General features: G+C 43.9%; 1 protein-coding gene across 1 annotated transcript in view; it reads left to right on the top strand.

Moving 5' to 3' along the window:
- Thegl (theg spermatid protein like) overlaps positions 1–17,007 on the top strand; it is a 48,918-nt gene that overhangs the window by 6,414 nt on the left and 25,497 nt on the right. Inside the window, exon 2 of the mRNA XM_036200921.1 lies at positions 13,711–13,744. Coding sequence (XP_036056814.1) covers positions 13,711–13,744 — 34 coding nt within the window. The remainder of the gene's footprint in view (positions 1–13,710; positions 13,745–17,007) is intronic.

Genomic DNA, 17,007 nt, shown 5'->3' with positions numbered 1-17,007 from the left:
TGTAATGTCCTTCCTAATGGAAGTCTTTATTTTCTCCCAACCCTCTTCTTCCATTTTTTTTCCATCTCAGAAAACAGCATCCAGTCGCTCATACTAAAACAATCTATTCCCTTCCTATAATTCCTTTTTTTGCAATCCCACTTGCAAACACAGTTTAGCCAACAAGAGTTCTGTTAGTTTGATCGACAGTTTCTAAAATCATTCATCTCACCTGCTAGCACCCACCCCAGCTGTGGTGATTTCTCCCCTGGATTTCCACTTCGGCTTCTGGAAGAGTCTTCCTGTTCTTATCCTCATGCCCTGAAGGCCCGTTGTTACCCCAGCTAGCGTAGGTATTAAAAAGCCCAAGTGGCAGGGCTGGAGAGATGGTTAAGAGCACTGACTGCTCCTCCAGAGGACCCGTACAGAGGCCGTTCAGTGCCAATGCAGCTGTAGAAGAACGCTCAGAAGACTGCTGGAGAGCGCAGTGAGCAATTAAGAAACTGTGCCACCAACACGCCCAAAGGCCAGTCTGATGGAGGCAGTTCTTACAGTGTTGTTCCTCTTCCCAGGTGACTCTGGGAGCCTGTCCAGTTGGCAGCTGAGGCTAATTGTGAACGTGGGCTTCTTTGTATTCCCGTTGACGTCCGCGCTTCCGCCGTCCTCTCATTTGAGGTGGCTTCCGTGAATACACACAGGACTATGATACAGAGAGGCGCCTCTGTTCTGAGACGAACAGTTAATTCAGGGAGGGAGGTAAACACTAGTGCCGGAAGAGGGAATAAAACTAGAGAATTTATAGTAAGGCGCAGCACAGTTTCATCCCGCCACTGCAGACACTCACTAGCTTTTCCTAATACAGCCGTCCCCTCTGTTCCTAGCACTTAGCATTCTTCTTGGTAGAGTTCTTCCTTGTCTTATCCTCACAGGTCAACTTCACCTTGCCGGTACCCAGGCATGGACTCCTTAGGAGGTAGGCAGGGCCAGGTGGAGAGTCCTTCTGTGTGGCTATCTCATCCTCATCAGAAGGATTTATCTGAGCATGACTGGGTCCCAAGTGTGTGACTGTCTGGAAGCCATCTCCCCAGAAGGTGGCAGTCTTGTCCACCGGTGACTCAAAGCCCTGTGCCATCAGCCCATTAGTCAGCTGTATGTGGTTGCACTAGAAGCCATGGGGTTCGGTGCTATGGAGTGTTGGTGGTTTCGTTTACTCTTTGCTCTTTGGTGTGTGTGTGTGTGGGGGGGGGGCGCTCCACCCAGCTCCCAGATAAGTCTTATTCTTACTTATGAGTGCCTGGCCTTAGCTTGACTTGTTTCTTGCCAGCTTTTCTTTCTTTCTTTCTTTCTTTCTTTCTTTCTTTCTTTCTTTCTTTCTTTCTTTCTTTTTTTTTTTTTTTGAGCTGAGGATCAAACCCAGGGCTAAATCCCCAACCCATATATATTTTTTGGTTTTTCGAGACAGGGTTTCTCTGTGTAGTTTTGCGCCTTTCCTGGAACTCACTTGGTAGCCCAGGCTGGCCTCGAGATCCGCCTGCCTCTGCCTCCCGAGTGCTTGGATTAAAGGTGTGCACCAATACCGCCCGGTGCCAGCTTTTCTCAATTTAAACTATCCCCGACTACCTTTTGCCTCTGAGCTTTTATCTTTTCCTATTTCTGTATATCTTTTCTACTTCTTACTCAGCATCTGGCTGTGTAGCTGGGTGGCTGGCCCCCAATGTCCTCCTCTCCTTCTTTTCTTGCCCCATTGATCCTCTCTTCTCAGATTTCTCCTCTTATTTATTCTCTCTGCCTGCCAGACCCACCTATCCTCTCTCCTGCCTGGCTATTGGCCGTTCAGCTCTTTATTAGACCAGTCAGGTGTTTCAGACAGGCAAAATAATACAGCTTCACAGAGTTAAACAAATGTAACATAAAATAATGCAACATATCTGCATCATTAAACAAATGTTCCATAGCATAAACAATTGTAACACATTTTCAACACTGGAAAAGGAGAGATGGAGAAGAAATATTCTAATGGCCCCTGGAAGGAAGATATATTCAGCCATCTTGCTCCAGATCCTTCAGCTGCTCCTGGCCAGATCCAAGAAGCAGAATCCCTCCCAGGGTTGGAGGTCATCTGACCCAAGCACAAATCCACTGTCCTTCCTCTTTGCTGTTTTCAGTCACCCTGGCCCATGACTTTGCTGTGCCTCTGACCTGGTTCCTCCACAGTGCTTTCACACTCACCATGTCCTCTCCTGTAATGCTGTCCTCAAATTCTTCTTCTTTCACATCAGTGGATATCTGGTACCTTCTCACCATGCCCCCTCCATCCCCCAGTTCAAGTATCAATTCCTCTAAAAGGTGCCTCCCGAACTGTTCTCCCTAAAGTAGGCAATGTCTTCTGCTTACCAGGCACATCATGTGCACTAATTTCCATCCTGAACCTATTTACTTGATTCTTGTCCCCCTTTCTGTGTATTGTGTCAAGCTACATGAGCATAGGACAGGGATTTTAGACTCTTGGTCTTTTCTATTCTACCGATTGGAGCAGGTGGATGAAGGAGTTTTCTATATGGACATTTCTGATACCCTCTAGATTTGCTTGGTAGCTACTGAGCTCAAGTAACCTATGTTCATTTTGTCATATCTTCAAAAGAACCCCTTAGAGTAAGGACTATCTGTGTCCTCATTTTACAGATGAGCTAATTGGGACACAGAGGAGTCAACTGACTAACCAGAGGCCATGCACACGGTTATAGCCGATACTGAACTGCATGATAAGACCCCAAAGCTTTCTCTTCATCCTGACCCTATTCATGGCATGGGAGAAGTCTTGATATAAGCGCTAGGAGTGACCTAAGGGTAAATATGAGAGAGAAAGCACAGAAAAGCTTGGCACAATGCTTGGCCATTGTAATTGTTCAGTATTATGATTAGTGATGGTGAATCACGCCTCGTACTCCCTTACAGAAGTAAGATGACTTCTTGACCGTGCACACTATGTGGTATAAGGATTATCAAGTTGAGCAGAGTATTTCCTAGGGCATTTACTGCTGCTGGAAGACACTTCCTAGCAGTGTCAGAGAAACTGGAAAGGAGGTGTGGCATCAGCAAGGCTGCACACACACACAGGAGACATTTTCCCAAGGGCCAAAGCTTAATTCTTTATTTTATGTTTCTCTCTGCTGGATGTTCTTCGTCTTTTCTTCTTCTTCTTCTTCTTCCTCTTCCTCTTCTTCTTCTTCTTTTTCCTCCTCCTCCTCCTCCTCCTCCTCCTCCTCCTCCTCCTCCTCCTCCTCCTCCTCTCCTCCTCCTCCTCCTCCTCCTCCTCCTTCTCCTCCTCCTCGGGTGTTCTCCTTCTAGATCTTTCCTTCTTCCTCTTGTTTTTCCTTTATCCCTTTTATACCTCCTAATACAAAGATTTCTATGCAAGAAGGGATTACCTCACAATCACAAGTTACATGTTTTCCAAAAACAAATTAAAATCTTTACATAAGAAGAAATCACATTGAGACCACAGTTACATGTTTTCCTTAGAAGCCCACAAATAGCTAAACGTTTGTATAATTTTCCCACCATAACATCTTCACCCCAAAGTGATGATTCTTTTATAATTGATTAACAAAGTTTTACACAAGCCAAGTGTATTTCACTGGTTCCTTTTGTACTGACAGGAAGCTGTTTGTGGTGTTTCAGTCTAGCAGATTCCTACAAAACTTCATTCAAGTGGTCAGCTACACCATCTAGTTTCTTTATGCACAATAGGGTCATTTAATTTCCTTTCACAGCTTTGTGTTTTCAAGGTGCATACTGAGGGCTGTGATTAATTCTGTAAGCTACATGACCAAGGAACTCAGGCCTAATCTTGGGTGTAGGGACATAATTGCTTTCTTTGACCATCAGACTGTTTTTCCACAGGCAGAATTCATGGGTCTATAATGCATGAAACTTCCTTTTTTTTTTTTTTAATTTTTCATCTTCTGTAAATGTCGTATCTAAAAAAAGGAAGGGGACTTTTAGCTTATATTAGTCTTTTTTTGTGTCTCTTATTGGAGCAATTGGCAGAATAACCTAAAGCATTTCCCTAATCATCTTTATTATCTTAACCACCTGTATCTTTTAGGCTACTTCAGAAAGTCCAATTAAATCATAGTTCTAACTAATCATTATTGCTCTTATAAAAATCATCTTCGGTTGGGGATTTAGCTCAGTGGTAGAGTGCTTGCCTACCAAGCACAAGGCCCTGGGTTCGATCCCCAGCTCAAAAAAAAAAAATTATCTTCATTGTGATCCGCAAGTCAACTGCCCAGTGAGGAGTGGGCTTTGAAACAATCGCACTATACTAGATACAGTGGGGTCCTTTCACATAGTAACCACACCGGGCCACTCACAGCAGGAACATGTCAGCAGCAAGCAGGAGGAAGCTCAGCAGAAGCAAGGGGCGTTCTGGAGACAATCCTCCGGGGCTTTGCCTCTCCAGGATGGACCCAGAGTAGCTTTGTTATCCTCTGGGCTGTGTTCCGTAAACTCCATTGCTGACTGCTGCTCCCGTGACATGGCCACAGGCAATTTACAGGACAAGAGAAGCTGTACCAGGCTGCAGAGCCGAGGGACATGGACGTTCCTTTTAATCGCAACCAGACTCCTCTCTCCCTCTCTGCCAGTCTCTTTCTCCCCTCCCCCTCCCTTCCCTCCCCCCCCCCCCTGTGTATCTTCTTTCTTTGTTTTTTTAGAGATTTATTTATTTATTATGTACACAGAAGAGGGCACCAGATCTCTTTACAGATGGCTGTGAGCCACCATGTGGTTGCTGGGAATTGAACTCAGGACCTCTGGAAGAGCAGTCTGTGCTCTTAATCTCCGAGCCATCTCTCCAGCCCATGTGTATCTTCTTTTTACATTTTTTGGTTCCTGGTTTGATGAGGAATCTGAGACCTAGTATTTGGCCCAAGGGTGCATGGACCAGCGTGCAAAGCCAGCCCAGTTGATCCCAAACCTGTAAACACACTTGTAGTGACAAGACCGGTGGGACCGGACTGGTCTTGCGCGGGAGAAAGAGGCCCCACAGGGAAAGGGAAATGTTTCAGGGCCAGGGAGCGAAGCTGCGTTTGTGCTAAAGGTCAACAACTAAGAGGAAGGGCTGGGAGTGTACCATCTTCCCTGCGGTCCCCAAAGAAACGTGGCCATTTTAACGCGACTGTTCTGAGTCCCGGCCCCACCGCGTTCGAGTGTTCAGTTCTGAGAGGAGAAAGCCGGATGTGGATGGGAAGAGCACTGACCTGGGAGGCAGGAAGTAGAAATTGACTCTTGGTTTCCTGAGAACATTTTCTGTCTAAGGAATGAGGCAAGTGGACCAGCCAATCCTTGTGGAGACCTATACTATTTGGAGTTTGTGGAATTTGGGGTTTGTTATTTATTTTTTTGTCTTATTTATTTTGTTTTTGGTGGGTTTTTGTTTGTTTGTTTGTTTGTTTTGAAAGATAAAGTCTCACTACAAAACCCAGACTAACCTCAAATTGAAGCTCCCCTTGCACCAGCCTCTCCAGTGCTTGCTTTCCAGGTGTGCTGTGGATTACCTATTGGAATTATGACTCAAATAAGGGCCTGCAGAGAGTCTGTATTTTAACACAATTGTTTTCTCTGCATTTATTGCTGCCAACGTGTGCTCAGCAATATATTCTTGAATTAAATTTTGTTGCCTACTTAAATGTATAAGCGTATAGAGAGGACAACAAAATAGGCAAATGTGTATTCACAATTGTGTTTATCTGGTTGTCCATATGGGATGAAGATATCACATTAAGATGAGTGATACACGCCGGGTGGGGGCGGCGCACGCCTGTAATCCCAGCACTCGGGAGGCAGAGGCAGGTGGATCTCTGTGAGTTCGAGGCCAGCTACCAAGTGAGTTCCAGGAAAGGCGCAAAGGTACACAAGGAAATCCTGTCTTGAAACCCCCCCCCCCCAAAAAAAGATGAGTGACACATTAGAGATATTTTTCCCTTTCTGCTTAAAAAAAAAAAAAATCCATCACTAGCCACAAGTTTCCTGTTTTTGACATTATTTTTTTTTAAAAAGATTTATTTATTTATTATGTACACAGAAGAGGGCACCAGATCTCATTGCAGATGGTTGTGAGCCACCATGTGGGTGCTGGGAATTGAACTCAGGACCTCTGGACCTCTACAAGAGCAGTTGGTGCTCTTAACCTCTGAGCCATCTCTCCAGCCCCCAAAATAGCCTGAAATTTTTTTTTCCCGGAGCTGAGGACCGAACCCAGGGCCTTGTGCTTGCTAGGCAAGCGCTCTACCACTGAGCTAAATCTCCAACCCTGAAATTAATTTTTGAGAGAGTCACACAGTTATATGGAATGTAATGATTGTGCTAACCCTCCACTATCTCTCTCTATGAGGTGCAGGAGCCCCGTGAGTTTAGGAGAGGGACTTATGTTCCTTACCCCATCTCTTTCCTAACTTCGTGCCATATAAAAAATAAATAGTTATAAGCAATCCAGAGTCCCATTAGTACTGCCCAGATGCTCATGGCCATCTTCTGGGGCACGAGCAGTCTACCAACTTCCTGCTCCCAAAATGGAGTGGCTCTCCCCCACCTCAGCAACCAACAACTGCATACCTCTTCTGACGGGTAGGGTCTTGGGGCCCCAACCCCCTCGGCACTGGAGCTTTGACTGGCTTGATGTTGTGCTGGGCTGTGCAGGTCACCACAGCTGCTTAGTTGCCGTGTGAACTAGACAGGTGATGTCCAGAAGCCAGCATGTCCCCCCTGCTCTCTTCCTCATCTGCTCTGACATGCTTCCTCGGTGTAGGGTGGTTGATATAGATAAACCAACCACCCGCAACTGAGTGCTCAGGGTTTTAGCACTTTGACCAGTTTTGACTCTTTGTTTTGGCCTCTGTTTCTGCAAAATGAAGCTTCCGTGACCGGAACTGAAAGCAGCGCAAATGTATAGGTGTAAACATAAAGATTTAGAATGCAGTGTGACAGTACGAGCATTTAACAAAACAGCAGCAGGTTCCCCCTTGTGCCTATGGTCTCCGCAGCCATGGGTTTTTGACCATGTTTACAGAGCCAAGCATGGAATAATTCCTGTAGAACAGGCCTCATATCTCATCAGAGAGCAGTTGGTTACCCCGTAACTATCAGTCCACTGTTGCACTAGTGGGAATGTCTTGCCAGGCAGCTTGGTATCATATAAAAATACTTATTTCTAGTATTTCATTAAAAGGGTTTTTGTTTGTTTGTTTCCTTTTTCTTGTTTGTTTTTTTTTTACATTCGTAGTTGACATCACTAGTGTCACTTTGAAAAGTTGGCCACACTTTTTCAAGGCACGTTTTTTTTCTTTTTCATTTTTTAAATTTATTGTGAATAGTGTTCTGCCTGCATGTGTATGCCTTCAGGCCAGAAGAGGGCGCTAGATCTCATTACAGATGGTTGTGAGCTATTATGTGGTTGCTGGGATTTGAACTCAGGACCTCTGGAAGAGTAGCCAGTGCTCTTAACCTCTGAGCCATTGCTCCAGCCCATGGTTTTTTATTTTTTTTTATTATTTTTTTAATTTTAGAAATCTTCAAGTATACATACCCAAAATAAAAAGTAATATAATAAATTCTCATGTATCCATCCATCATCTAGTTTCAACAATTATGATCAGTTTTTGGAATCATGTGGTTTCTGTTTTGTTTTGTTTTGTTTTTTAGAGACAGGGTTTCTCTGACAGAGCCTGTCCTGGAACTCATTCTATAGAGCAGGCTGGCCTCTAACCCAGAGATCTCCTTGCCTCTGTCTCCCGAGAGCTGGGATAAAAGCGTATACCACGGCCGGCCGGGCGGTGGTGGCACACGCCTATAATCCCAGCACTCGGGAGGCAGAGGCAGGTGGATCTCTGTGAATTCAAGGCCAACCTGGTCTACAAAGCGAGTTCTAGGACAGTCTCCAAAGCTACAGAGAAACCCTTTCTGGGGGTGGGGGGACATGTACCACCACTGCCCTACTTGGAATACTGTTTAATTTTGGCATTTTCTTCACTGCCTCCTCCAAATTTTGTGGGCATCCTGCAGGACAAATTTGTTTTAAAGAAAATTATAGACTCCATGGATTTTACCCATAAATACTTCTAATTGCTAAAGATCTAAAACTTAACAATAACCATTCCATTATTACACCAATCAAAATTTGGTAACTTTTCTAATGCTATATAATACCTACAGTAAATAGTAAGCTTCATAATTGTCTCACAAAAACATTTATTTTTAAAAGTCATACAAGACAGTGCATGCCTGTAATGGCAACACTCAAGAAGCAGAGACAGATAGATTGCAAGTTCAAGGCTAACCTGGGCTACCTAGGCAGTTCTAGACTATACATAAACAAACAAACAAACAAACCGGTCTTAAACAACGAGTATTTTTATTCTTTTTATTTTTTTTTCTTCGAGACAGGGTTTCTCTGTAGCTTTGGAGCCTGTCCTGGACTAGCTCTGTAGACCAGGCTGGCCTCGAACTCACAGAGTCCACCTGCCTCTGCCTCCCGAGTGCTGGGATCACAGGCGTGCTCCACCACCGCCCGGCTGTATTTTTTTCTTTAATTGTTTCAGTTAGGCCACAGATGGGGCCACACTTTGGGGGGACGATCACTAACGCTGTTTCTCTGAAACCTCATTTCTTCACTCGAAACACTGGGTGAAATAGCCCACACTGTGGATTTCTTTACACAGTCTGTAGAGTCTTAACTAGTTCTGCCGACTGCCCTGTTGGCGTGCACTCCACACTCAACAGCCTGAGAGGACTGTTTCAGTCAGGACAAATTCCTTCCGGCACCGTGTGCTTCCTTGGGACTCACGCTTGGGGTGTCGCACTTGATGCCCGACTCTTCCACCAGGCTCGATGAGGAGAGCTCATCCTGACCCCTCCGTTAGCTCCCCAGTGACAGTGGTAACCACTGGTCCTTTTCATCGTCTGCATCCCACTGTGTCACTGAGTAAGATGGGGCATTATGCCACAAGCCATCGGAAGTCGTTCGTGTGATAACTGAATTCTCTTTTCTTCACACTACAATCTTACCTGCTCTGTTCTGCGGTATGTTGAGGCTTTGAAAACAAATTTTAAGCTGAGCATGGTGGCACACGCCTTTAATCTCAGGACTCTGGAGGCAATGAGGCAGATGGACCTCTGTGAGTTCATGAGTGATTTTCTAAAACTGTTTTACATTCTTCTCCCGTTTTTAATGATGATTTTGGTAGGGAGTGCTCTGTAATCCCATTCTTGCTTTTCTTCAAGCTAATCCCTTTTCCTTGGCCGGTGTTTACTGACACATAGTTCATTTAGAAGAAACTGCTCAATACATAGGTTCTTGCCGGGACTCCTATGCAAGGAAACCTCTTTTACAAACACATCAGTGAAGACATTTCCCTGGCAATGCCTTGCTGGGAACTTCCTCAGTGTTCTGAGATTAATTCATTTCATGAACGAATCAAGGGTAACCTCTGGGAGCGGGAGGGATGCTGGGAGGTTAAGAGCACTGGCTGCTCTTCCAGAGGACAGGAATTAGGACCCCAGCCAGGGCCCAGCACCCTAGGCCAGCAGGCTTTTAACCTGCGACTCGCTCCAGGGCCTTCCACACCCACTTCTGGCTTCTCATACACGTAATTAAAAATAAATAAACAAACATTTTTTAAAAAGTTAACTTTGAAGAAGAAACAAATTCTGTTCCCCTTTCCACGGTCAACCCTACTTTAATCTGTGCCTTTGGGTAACGCCTTTAAGATCTCATAGGACAAATTTTATGATGTCAACGTATCAATATTTGACGCAGCGCCCCGCTCACGACACCGCCCAAACAAGCCCCGCCTTGCTCCCGCCACCACCCGGCGCCCCCCGCCCCGGGGCCGGGTCGGACCCGCAACGGTGAAGCCACTGCGGGCGTCCCCTATCGGTCGAGCGCCATCACCGCGCGCTGCCACCAAAGATCGCAAAGCTCCCCTGCCCGCCGCTTCGGGACGCCCACCGCCGCGCGCCTCCGCTGCTCAGCCGTGTCAGCCTTCTCCCCGGGAGGGGCGTTCCGTGACTGTGCCAGCGCGTCCCAGACAAGGGGAGAGCCAGCGTGCCCGAGGTCGCAGAGCCTCTCCTGTGCGCACGGGAGGAGAACGTGGAGGACCAAGGCGGTGTTCCCTCAGACCTGCACGGCGGCGGCGCAGTCGGCAAACCGGTACAACCCTTGAACGTGCATGCTCCCGATGTTTGAACTCGGATGATCTGTGAGATGGGGGCGGGCGCGCATCCGCGAGGAGTTAGGAGTGGGGTGAATGTGATCAAAATGCATTGTATGCATGTACGTAATTCTCAAAGAACGAATAAAATATTATGAAATGGAAAAAAAATCTGTCTATGAGAGGCTAAGACAAAGAAATAAAAGCGATGAAGCCTTTGCAACCCTCCAAAAGTCACCCCCATTTTAAAGCTGTAGTCCCCTCTTGTCCGCAGGGAAGACCTTCTAAGGCGTTCTCCAAATGTCTGAAACCAACTCATGTACAGTATGTTATTTTAAATGTAGAAATACCTATGCTAAAGCTTGATTTATAAGTTAGGTGCAGTCAGGGATTAAAGCAAGAGTCTTACTGAACTATAGTGACACGTTATAATGAAAGTTGTTTAAAACTTACAGATTATTGACTTCTAGAAGTTTCTAGTTAATATTTTCAGGCTTCAGTTGACCGGAAACCACCAACAATGAAATCGGGAATAGAGAGGATTTCTGTATTAAGAAAAGCAAAGGAGTGTGCCAGCAGTGGTCGAATGTTCCAGATGCAGACGCGCTGGGCTTTAGAGTATATTCTTGTTTCGTTTTGTTTTGTTCTCTTCTTCCTCCACTGGTGTTTACCTCCCTCCCTGAATTAGTTGTTGATCTTAAAAATTAGATGCACCTCTTTGTAGCCTATTCCTGTGTGTATTCATATAAGTAACCTCGGATGAGTAGAAGTCATAAGCACATAAACCCACGGAAATAGAAATTAGGGCATGTTCACAATTCAGTTTACACTGCATTCTTAACTTTTTTTTTTAATCTGTAGAAATTTAAACAGCATCTTATAAATTTGAGGAATGAATGATGGCTTCCATTGTTAGACACTTACTGTTTGGGCACTGTGCAGTAGTTAATGTCTATGTACTTTCAAGTGCCTTGTGGACCCATTTCCTATACCACACCAACGAGTTACAGAGAGCAGGAGCATACACTCCCAAGGTCAGAGTTTAGAGTCTGACTCCCCAGCCATTGCTCTTAGCCATTAAACGATATTGTAAGAGGCCCCAGACGTATATCTCCTTTAAAAATAGTAATGGCTGTGTCCCAACTCCAAAGATTGTGACTTGATTGATCTGGGATGTGGACCGAGGCCCGGAGTTTTTAAATTACAGCTGAGTCTGATCTGAGACCACTTTAGAAGTGTCATGACCTAAAGACCACTTCAGGGACATGGCTTAATGCTGGCCAGCACTATTCCATCCTGCCAATGAATGAAGTAACCTCAAAAGTGTCCTTTTATGAGAAGGGAAGCTCGCTGGGAGACATAGAATGAAAGAGCAAGAGTTACTCATTCCTAGTACCTGTATTTACAGACGGTCGTTAGGACTGGTTCAGCATTGTATCGACACTGACCTGTATGGCTGAAGTTTAGCCTTGAAAAGAACAACTAGAAATGTCTGAGTCCTGTCCTCTCTTCCAGTTTATCAACTCTCTCCTCCACCAGGCTGCCACCTCCCAGAGAGGACAGTCACTTCTGCCTCCTCTGTTCTCTCAGAGGAGCCAAGTCTGTGGATGGCTGCATTTTTTTTTTTTAAAAAGACTTATTTAATTATTATGTGTACAATGCCCTGCCTGTATGTATGCCTGTACGCCAGAAGAGAGCACCAGATCTCATTATAGATGGTTGTAAGCCACCATGTGGTTGCTGGGAATTGAACTCAGGACCTCTGGAAGAACAGTCGGTGCTCTTAACCTCTGAGCCATCTCCCCAGTCCTGAATTTTTGCTTTTAAACAACCATCTAATAAAGCCACGGGTACAGTAAAGTTGTAACATAATTCCAACTACCATTCATATATGCAAGGTGTTTTACAAGCATGCACACACACAGGTAAGTTATTTATTATCTATCTATCTGTCTGTCTGTCTCTATCATCTGTCTGTCTCTGTCTGTCTGTATCTACCTGTCTGTCTGTATGTCTATCTTTGATCTTTACGCAGATCTATCATCCTCCAATCTGAAAGAGAGAAACTGAATCTCACAGAACTTAATCCCATTGCCCAAGATCATGTTGTTGATAAAACAACAAAGATGGAGTTTGATCTATCTCTCCCCGGTACTGCTCTCCTTTCCAGAAAACACTCCCAAGTGGAGAATGTGCTCTTTCAAAGCCTTTACATGTGATTAAAAACTCCCACAAAGAGACTCTTATATAATCGACCACATTTTTTCTACCCCAAACATGCATTTCTATGCATGCATTTTCATTTGCTTAGTCATATCTCCTGATACAGATACCTCAGATTTACCAGTTTCTTCCTGTCAAAGACACCTCACTCAACATTGTTTATGCATACATCTTGGACCACATTTGAAACAATTTCCTCAGGGTACATTTCTAGAAACAGAATTGGATTGCGATGTGCGAACCTTGCTGACTCACAGTCCCAACTCACTCTTTATAGTGTGCTAACTTAAACATTTGTTAGCTGTGCTCAGGATGTGCACACCATTCACCTCCTAGCATTTTATCCTTTGTGAAAAATGTTGCTAATTTGATAGCTTTAAAAAAAGTCTTTATTTGCATTGTTTTGGTTATAAGTAAGGTTGATAAATAAAAAATAAGTAAGGTTGATTTTTTTAAGTGCTTTTGACCTTTCATGGATTTTCATATTTGAATTTAACTCATACTCTTAGCTTATTTTATTCTTGGTACATATTTTAGTATTTTTTTCTGTTTGTACTTTGGTAGTCTTCAAATATTAACACTATTAAGCATTAATCCCATTTGCTGTCTGATACTTATTGAACGTTTTAAATTTTTCACATGCAGAGTTAAACATTTTGAAGTTAGCATATAAAATATAGGTTGCATTATTGCATTTTTAGACATTCTTTTTGTTGCTCTTTCTCCCCCATTCTCCTTCTCCCCAAGTCCACTTTCAGGTTACATATATATCATCTATTGCCTTCTTTATCCATTCCTTAAGACCTCCTTCCCCCTTCTCATGGTCCCCTTTCTGGCTTTGTGGCATATCCCACAACCACACACGTATAAAAATTAAAATTCAGTATAGACATATGAGAGAAAATGTGATCTTCGTCGTTCTGAGTGTAGGTTGCTTTGTTTAATACAATTCTTGTTTTATTCATTTTCCTGCAAATATTATGATTTTATTTTTCTTTATAGCTGAATAATATTCTTTTGGATACACATAAGTTTTAAGTTCTAAATGTTTTAATCGTTTTGGCTAGCTTTAATCCTAGCAGATTAAAATCTGGTGATTAAATGTTCTATTTTTTTTTTTTTTCCATTCCAGTTTCAAAAAACTTGAACCTCTTGATTTGTGTGTGGTTTATTTAGATAGATTTAACTTCAATATTATTGCCCAAATAGTTACTTTTGTGACCTCTTTTGATTTGTGATGTTATCCTGATATCTTTAATTGCTGTGGAATCTAATTTTTGCTTTTATTTTCTTTTAGAACACCCTGTTTCTCGTGACCGTATAAGGAAATGGTAAGACTGAGGATAATACCATTCTCACACCTGAAATGGTGATCAGCAGAGGTAGGGGCTAGGCTCCTGGAGGACTTGAGAGAAAACCTGTCCCGGGGCTTCTGAGGAGTCTCCATGCTTCCCTTTGTGAAAGGCCCTTTAGAATCAGTTTCTGTAGGAAGAAGAAAGAAGGAGAGCTGGGATGAGCTTAACAGTAGAGTGTTTGCTTAAAACCAAACCACCACCAAAATAAACAAGCACACACTTAAGTAAGAAAGAGGCTGGAGAGATGGCTCACTTAAGCCAGTGCTTAAGGGCACTGGCTGCTCTTCCATGAGGACCCAGGTTCAATTCCAGCACCCACATGGCAGCTCACAATCATCTGTAACTCCAGTTCCAAGGAATCCAACACCCCTTTCTGCTTCTGCAGTCACTGCACACACATGGTACATAGACATACAAGCAGGCAAAACACTCATACACATAAAACTCTGAAAACACTAAAACAGTAAGGAGGGAAGAGGAAAGACACATCGAGAAGTACCTGGGATGGTTGTGGTTGGCACTCTTTGTAGTAGACCTGCACTTTCCAGGGTCACAGGAGTCTGCACTGACAATCTCGTATCAGAGACTGCCTGAAGCTCCAGGTGAATCTATCTGAGTCTCCTTGCTTCTGACTAAGGTACAGCAGCTAATGAAACACGCAAACGCCTTCTGTACAAAAGGAAAAAGGTGTGGATGTAAGCACCAAAGCAGATAAAAACAGATGCTAACTCCTGCTTTGAGATGTACTTTAGAAGAGGACACAATTAAACAGTAAAGAGAAATACCAAGGGTCTACAGCTTCAGTTCATGTGGATAAGTAAATAATATCATGTTGCTGTCTTACCTACTTGTTTTTTTTAAAGTGGGTTAAAACCTTTCATCTTTATTTTTAATCACAACCCATTTACATTTATGCTTATTATTTAGACTTATTTTTAGATTTTCTATCTACTGTGCTTGTTTTTTTTCTTCCTCCTGTTTTAGATAGTAAACATCCCCACCTTATTTGTGTGTGATGCTTTGTGGTTTACAAAATATTTTCTCACAAGAAACTGAAAATGGGCACAAGGTGGTTCTGTGGACTAGAATTTACTGAGAGCAAATGAAATCCAGAAAGTGTGCATCCCATTGCTTCCCATGGTTGTATGGAAGTTGAGTGTTAGGGCTGGGAGAACTAGTATTTGATGAGTATTGGTAGGTTTTCATTCAAAAGTCTGCATCAAATCAAGTCATGGTACTTGCCTGGAATCCCATCATTTGGGAGCTAATGGCAGGGAGGCTGTGAGTTTGAGGCAGCTTTAATTGTATAGTGAGACCCTGTCTCAAGAACAAACAAACGAACAAAATGCACATTGTTCCAAACAAATGGTACCCGCTGATCGTGAGCACACTTCCCTGTGGCTGAACAGACAATGGAAATAATTTGTACCTAATTTGGTTTTTTATTTGTCGTTGCTTTATGTGTGTGAGTGTTTGCCTGTGTGTGTGTGTGTGTTGTATGAATCATGTGTATCTCTATGGAGGCCAGAAGAGAGCATCAGACACCCTGGAGTTACCCATATGTGAAACTCAATATGGGTACTGGGAACCGAACCTGGGTCCTCTGCAAGAGCAACAAATGCTCTTAACTGCTCAGCTATTTACTCCAGCTCTCTGTATCTACTTTGTTTTTATAGTTCAAAAATAATTGTAAGGATTAGTTACAATTTTAGTTATTGTTATTTATTATTGTTACTTGGTTTTGGTTGGTTGGTTAATTGAGGCCTCCTTATGTAAGAAAATTATATCATCCCCATTAGCTGCCCATGTAACCCCTAAACATGTATTTACTTATTCAAATTCATTGTGCCTAGTTAGCTATGAAAGAAAAAAATTTTTCTGCATATGTGGTGGTTTGAAAGAAGATGGCCCCCAAAGGGAGTGGCACTATTAGGAGGTGTGGAGTAGGTGTGGCCTTGTTAGAGGAAGTGTGTCACTATGGGAGTGGGCTTTGAGGTCTCCTATGCTCAAGCTACTCCCAATGTCACAGTCCACTTCCTGTTGCCTGCATATCAAGATGTAGCCAGCACAATGTCTGCCTGCATGCTGCCATGCTCCCCGCCATGATGAAAAGGGATCGGACCTCTGAAAATGTAAACCACCCCAATGAAATGTTTTTCCTTTCTAAGAGTTGCTATGGTCATGGTGCCTCTTCAGAGCAATAGAAACCCTGACTAAGACAGAAGTTGAACCAGATAGTGAGATGTAGAAGAGCATGCTCCCTGAAGGATTCCACAGGAGTCCCATTAGCAGAGACCAGAATACACCCATTGCTGTGTGCTCAAAGTAAGGATTTAAAAACTTTCTTTGGCACTGGTGAACCAAAAGGGATGGTATTGGGAGTCTCTTTCAGATCATGGGGGGGGGGGGTTGGGGATTGAAGGGTGGAGAGGGAGGGAGGTGTGGTATATTCTTGCCTCTGCATGAACGTGGAGGTCAGAGGACAGCTTTGAGGTGTGATTCTCACTTTCCATTTTTTGTTTAAGATGTTGATGGTATATCACAGGCTAGCTGGTCCTTGAGCTCCAAGGAGATTCTACTCTCTCTGCCTTCCATTTCACTTTGGGGGAGGGAGGGAATGAATGTGTGCCACAGCCTCCTGCTTTTTATGTGAGTCCTGTGGAGACTCAGGTCCTCAGGCTTGTGTAGCTGATGTGTTTATCTGTGAGTTGTCTCCATTGCCTCAGGTTTTTTGGTCCGTATCCTCCCCTGTCCCCCGCCTTTCACAAATTACAACCTTTTGTACTTTTTTTTTTTCTTTTCTTTTCGAGACAGGGTTTCTCTCTGTAGCTTTGGAGCCTGTCCTGAACTAGCTCTGTAGACCAGGCTGGCCTCGAACTCACAGAGATCCACCTGCCTCTGCCTCCCGAGTGCTGGGATTCAGGCGTGCGCCACTGCCACCACCACCACCACCCGGCCCTTTTGTACTTCTTTATTTCTACACAGGGGTGTGACAAAACCCTGTGAGGTAATGCTGTTCTCAAGAAAGACAAGGAGACCATGTTGAGATCCATGACAGGGAGCTGGGCATGGTGGCACAATCCTATAACCTCAGCTTGTGGGAGAAGGAGGCAGGAGGATCAGAAGTTCAAGGTCATTCTTGGCTGTATATAGAATTTGAGGATAGACCAAGCTTGGTCTATCCTCAAATTCTATATACAGCCAAGAAATATAGTGCACACAACACAATACTAACCACA

Source organism: Onychomys torridus, chromosome 10 (assembly GCF_903995425.1).
Source record: "Onychomys torridus chromosome 10, mOncTor1.1, whole genome shotgun sequence".
NCBI lineage: Eukaryota > Metazoa > Chordata > Mammalia > Rodentia > Cricetidae > Onychomys > Onychomys torridus.
The sequence above is the reverse complement of the archived record's forward strand: the minus strand, read 5'-3'. Positions and strand labels throughout refer to the sequence as shown.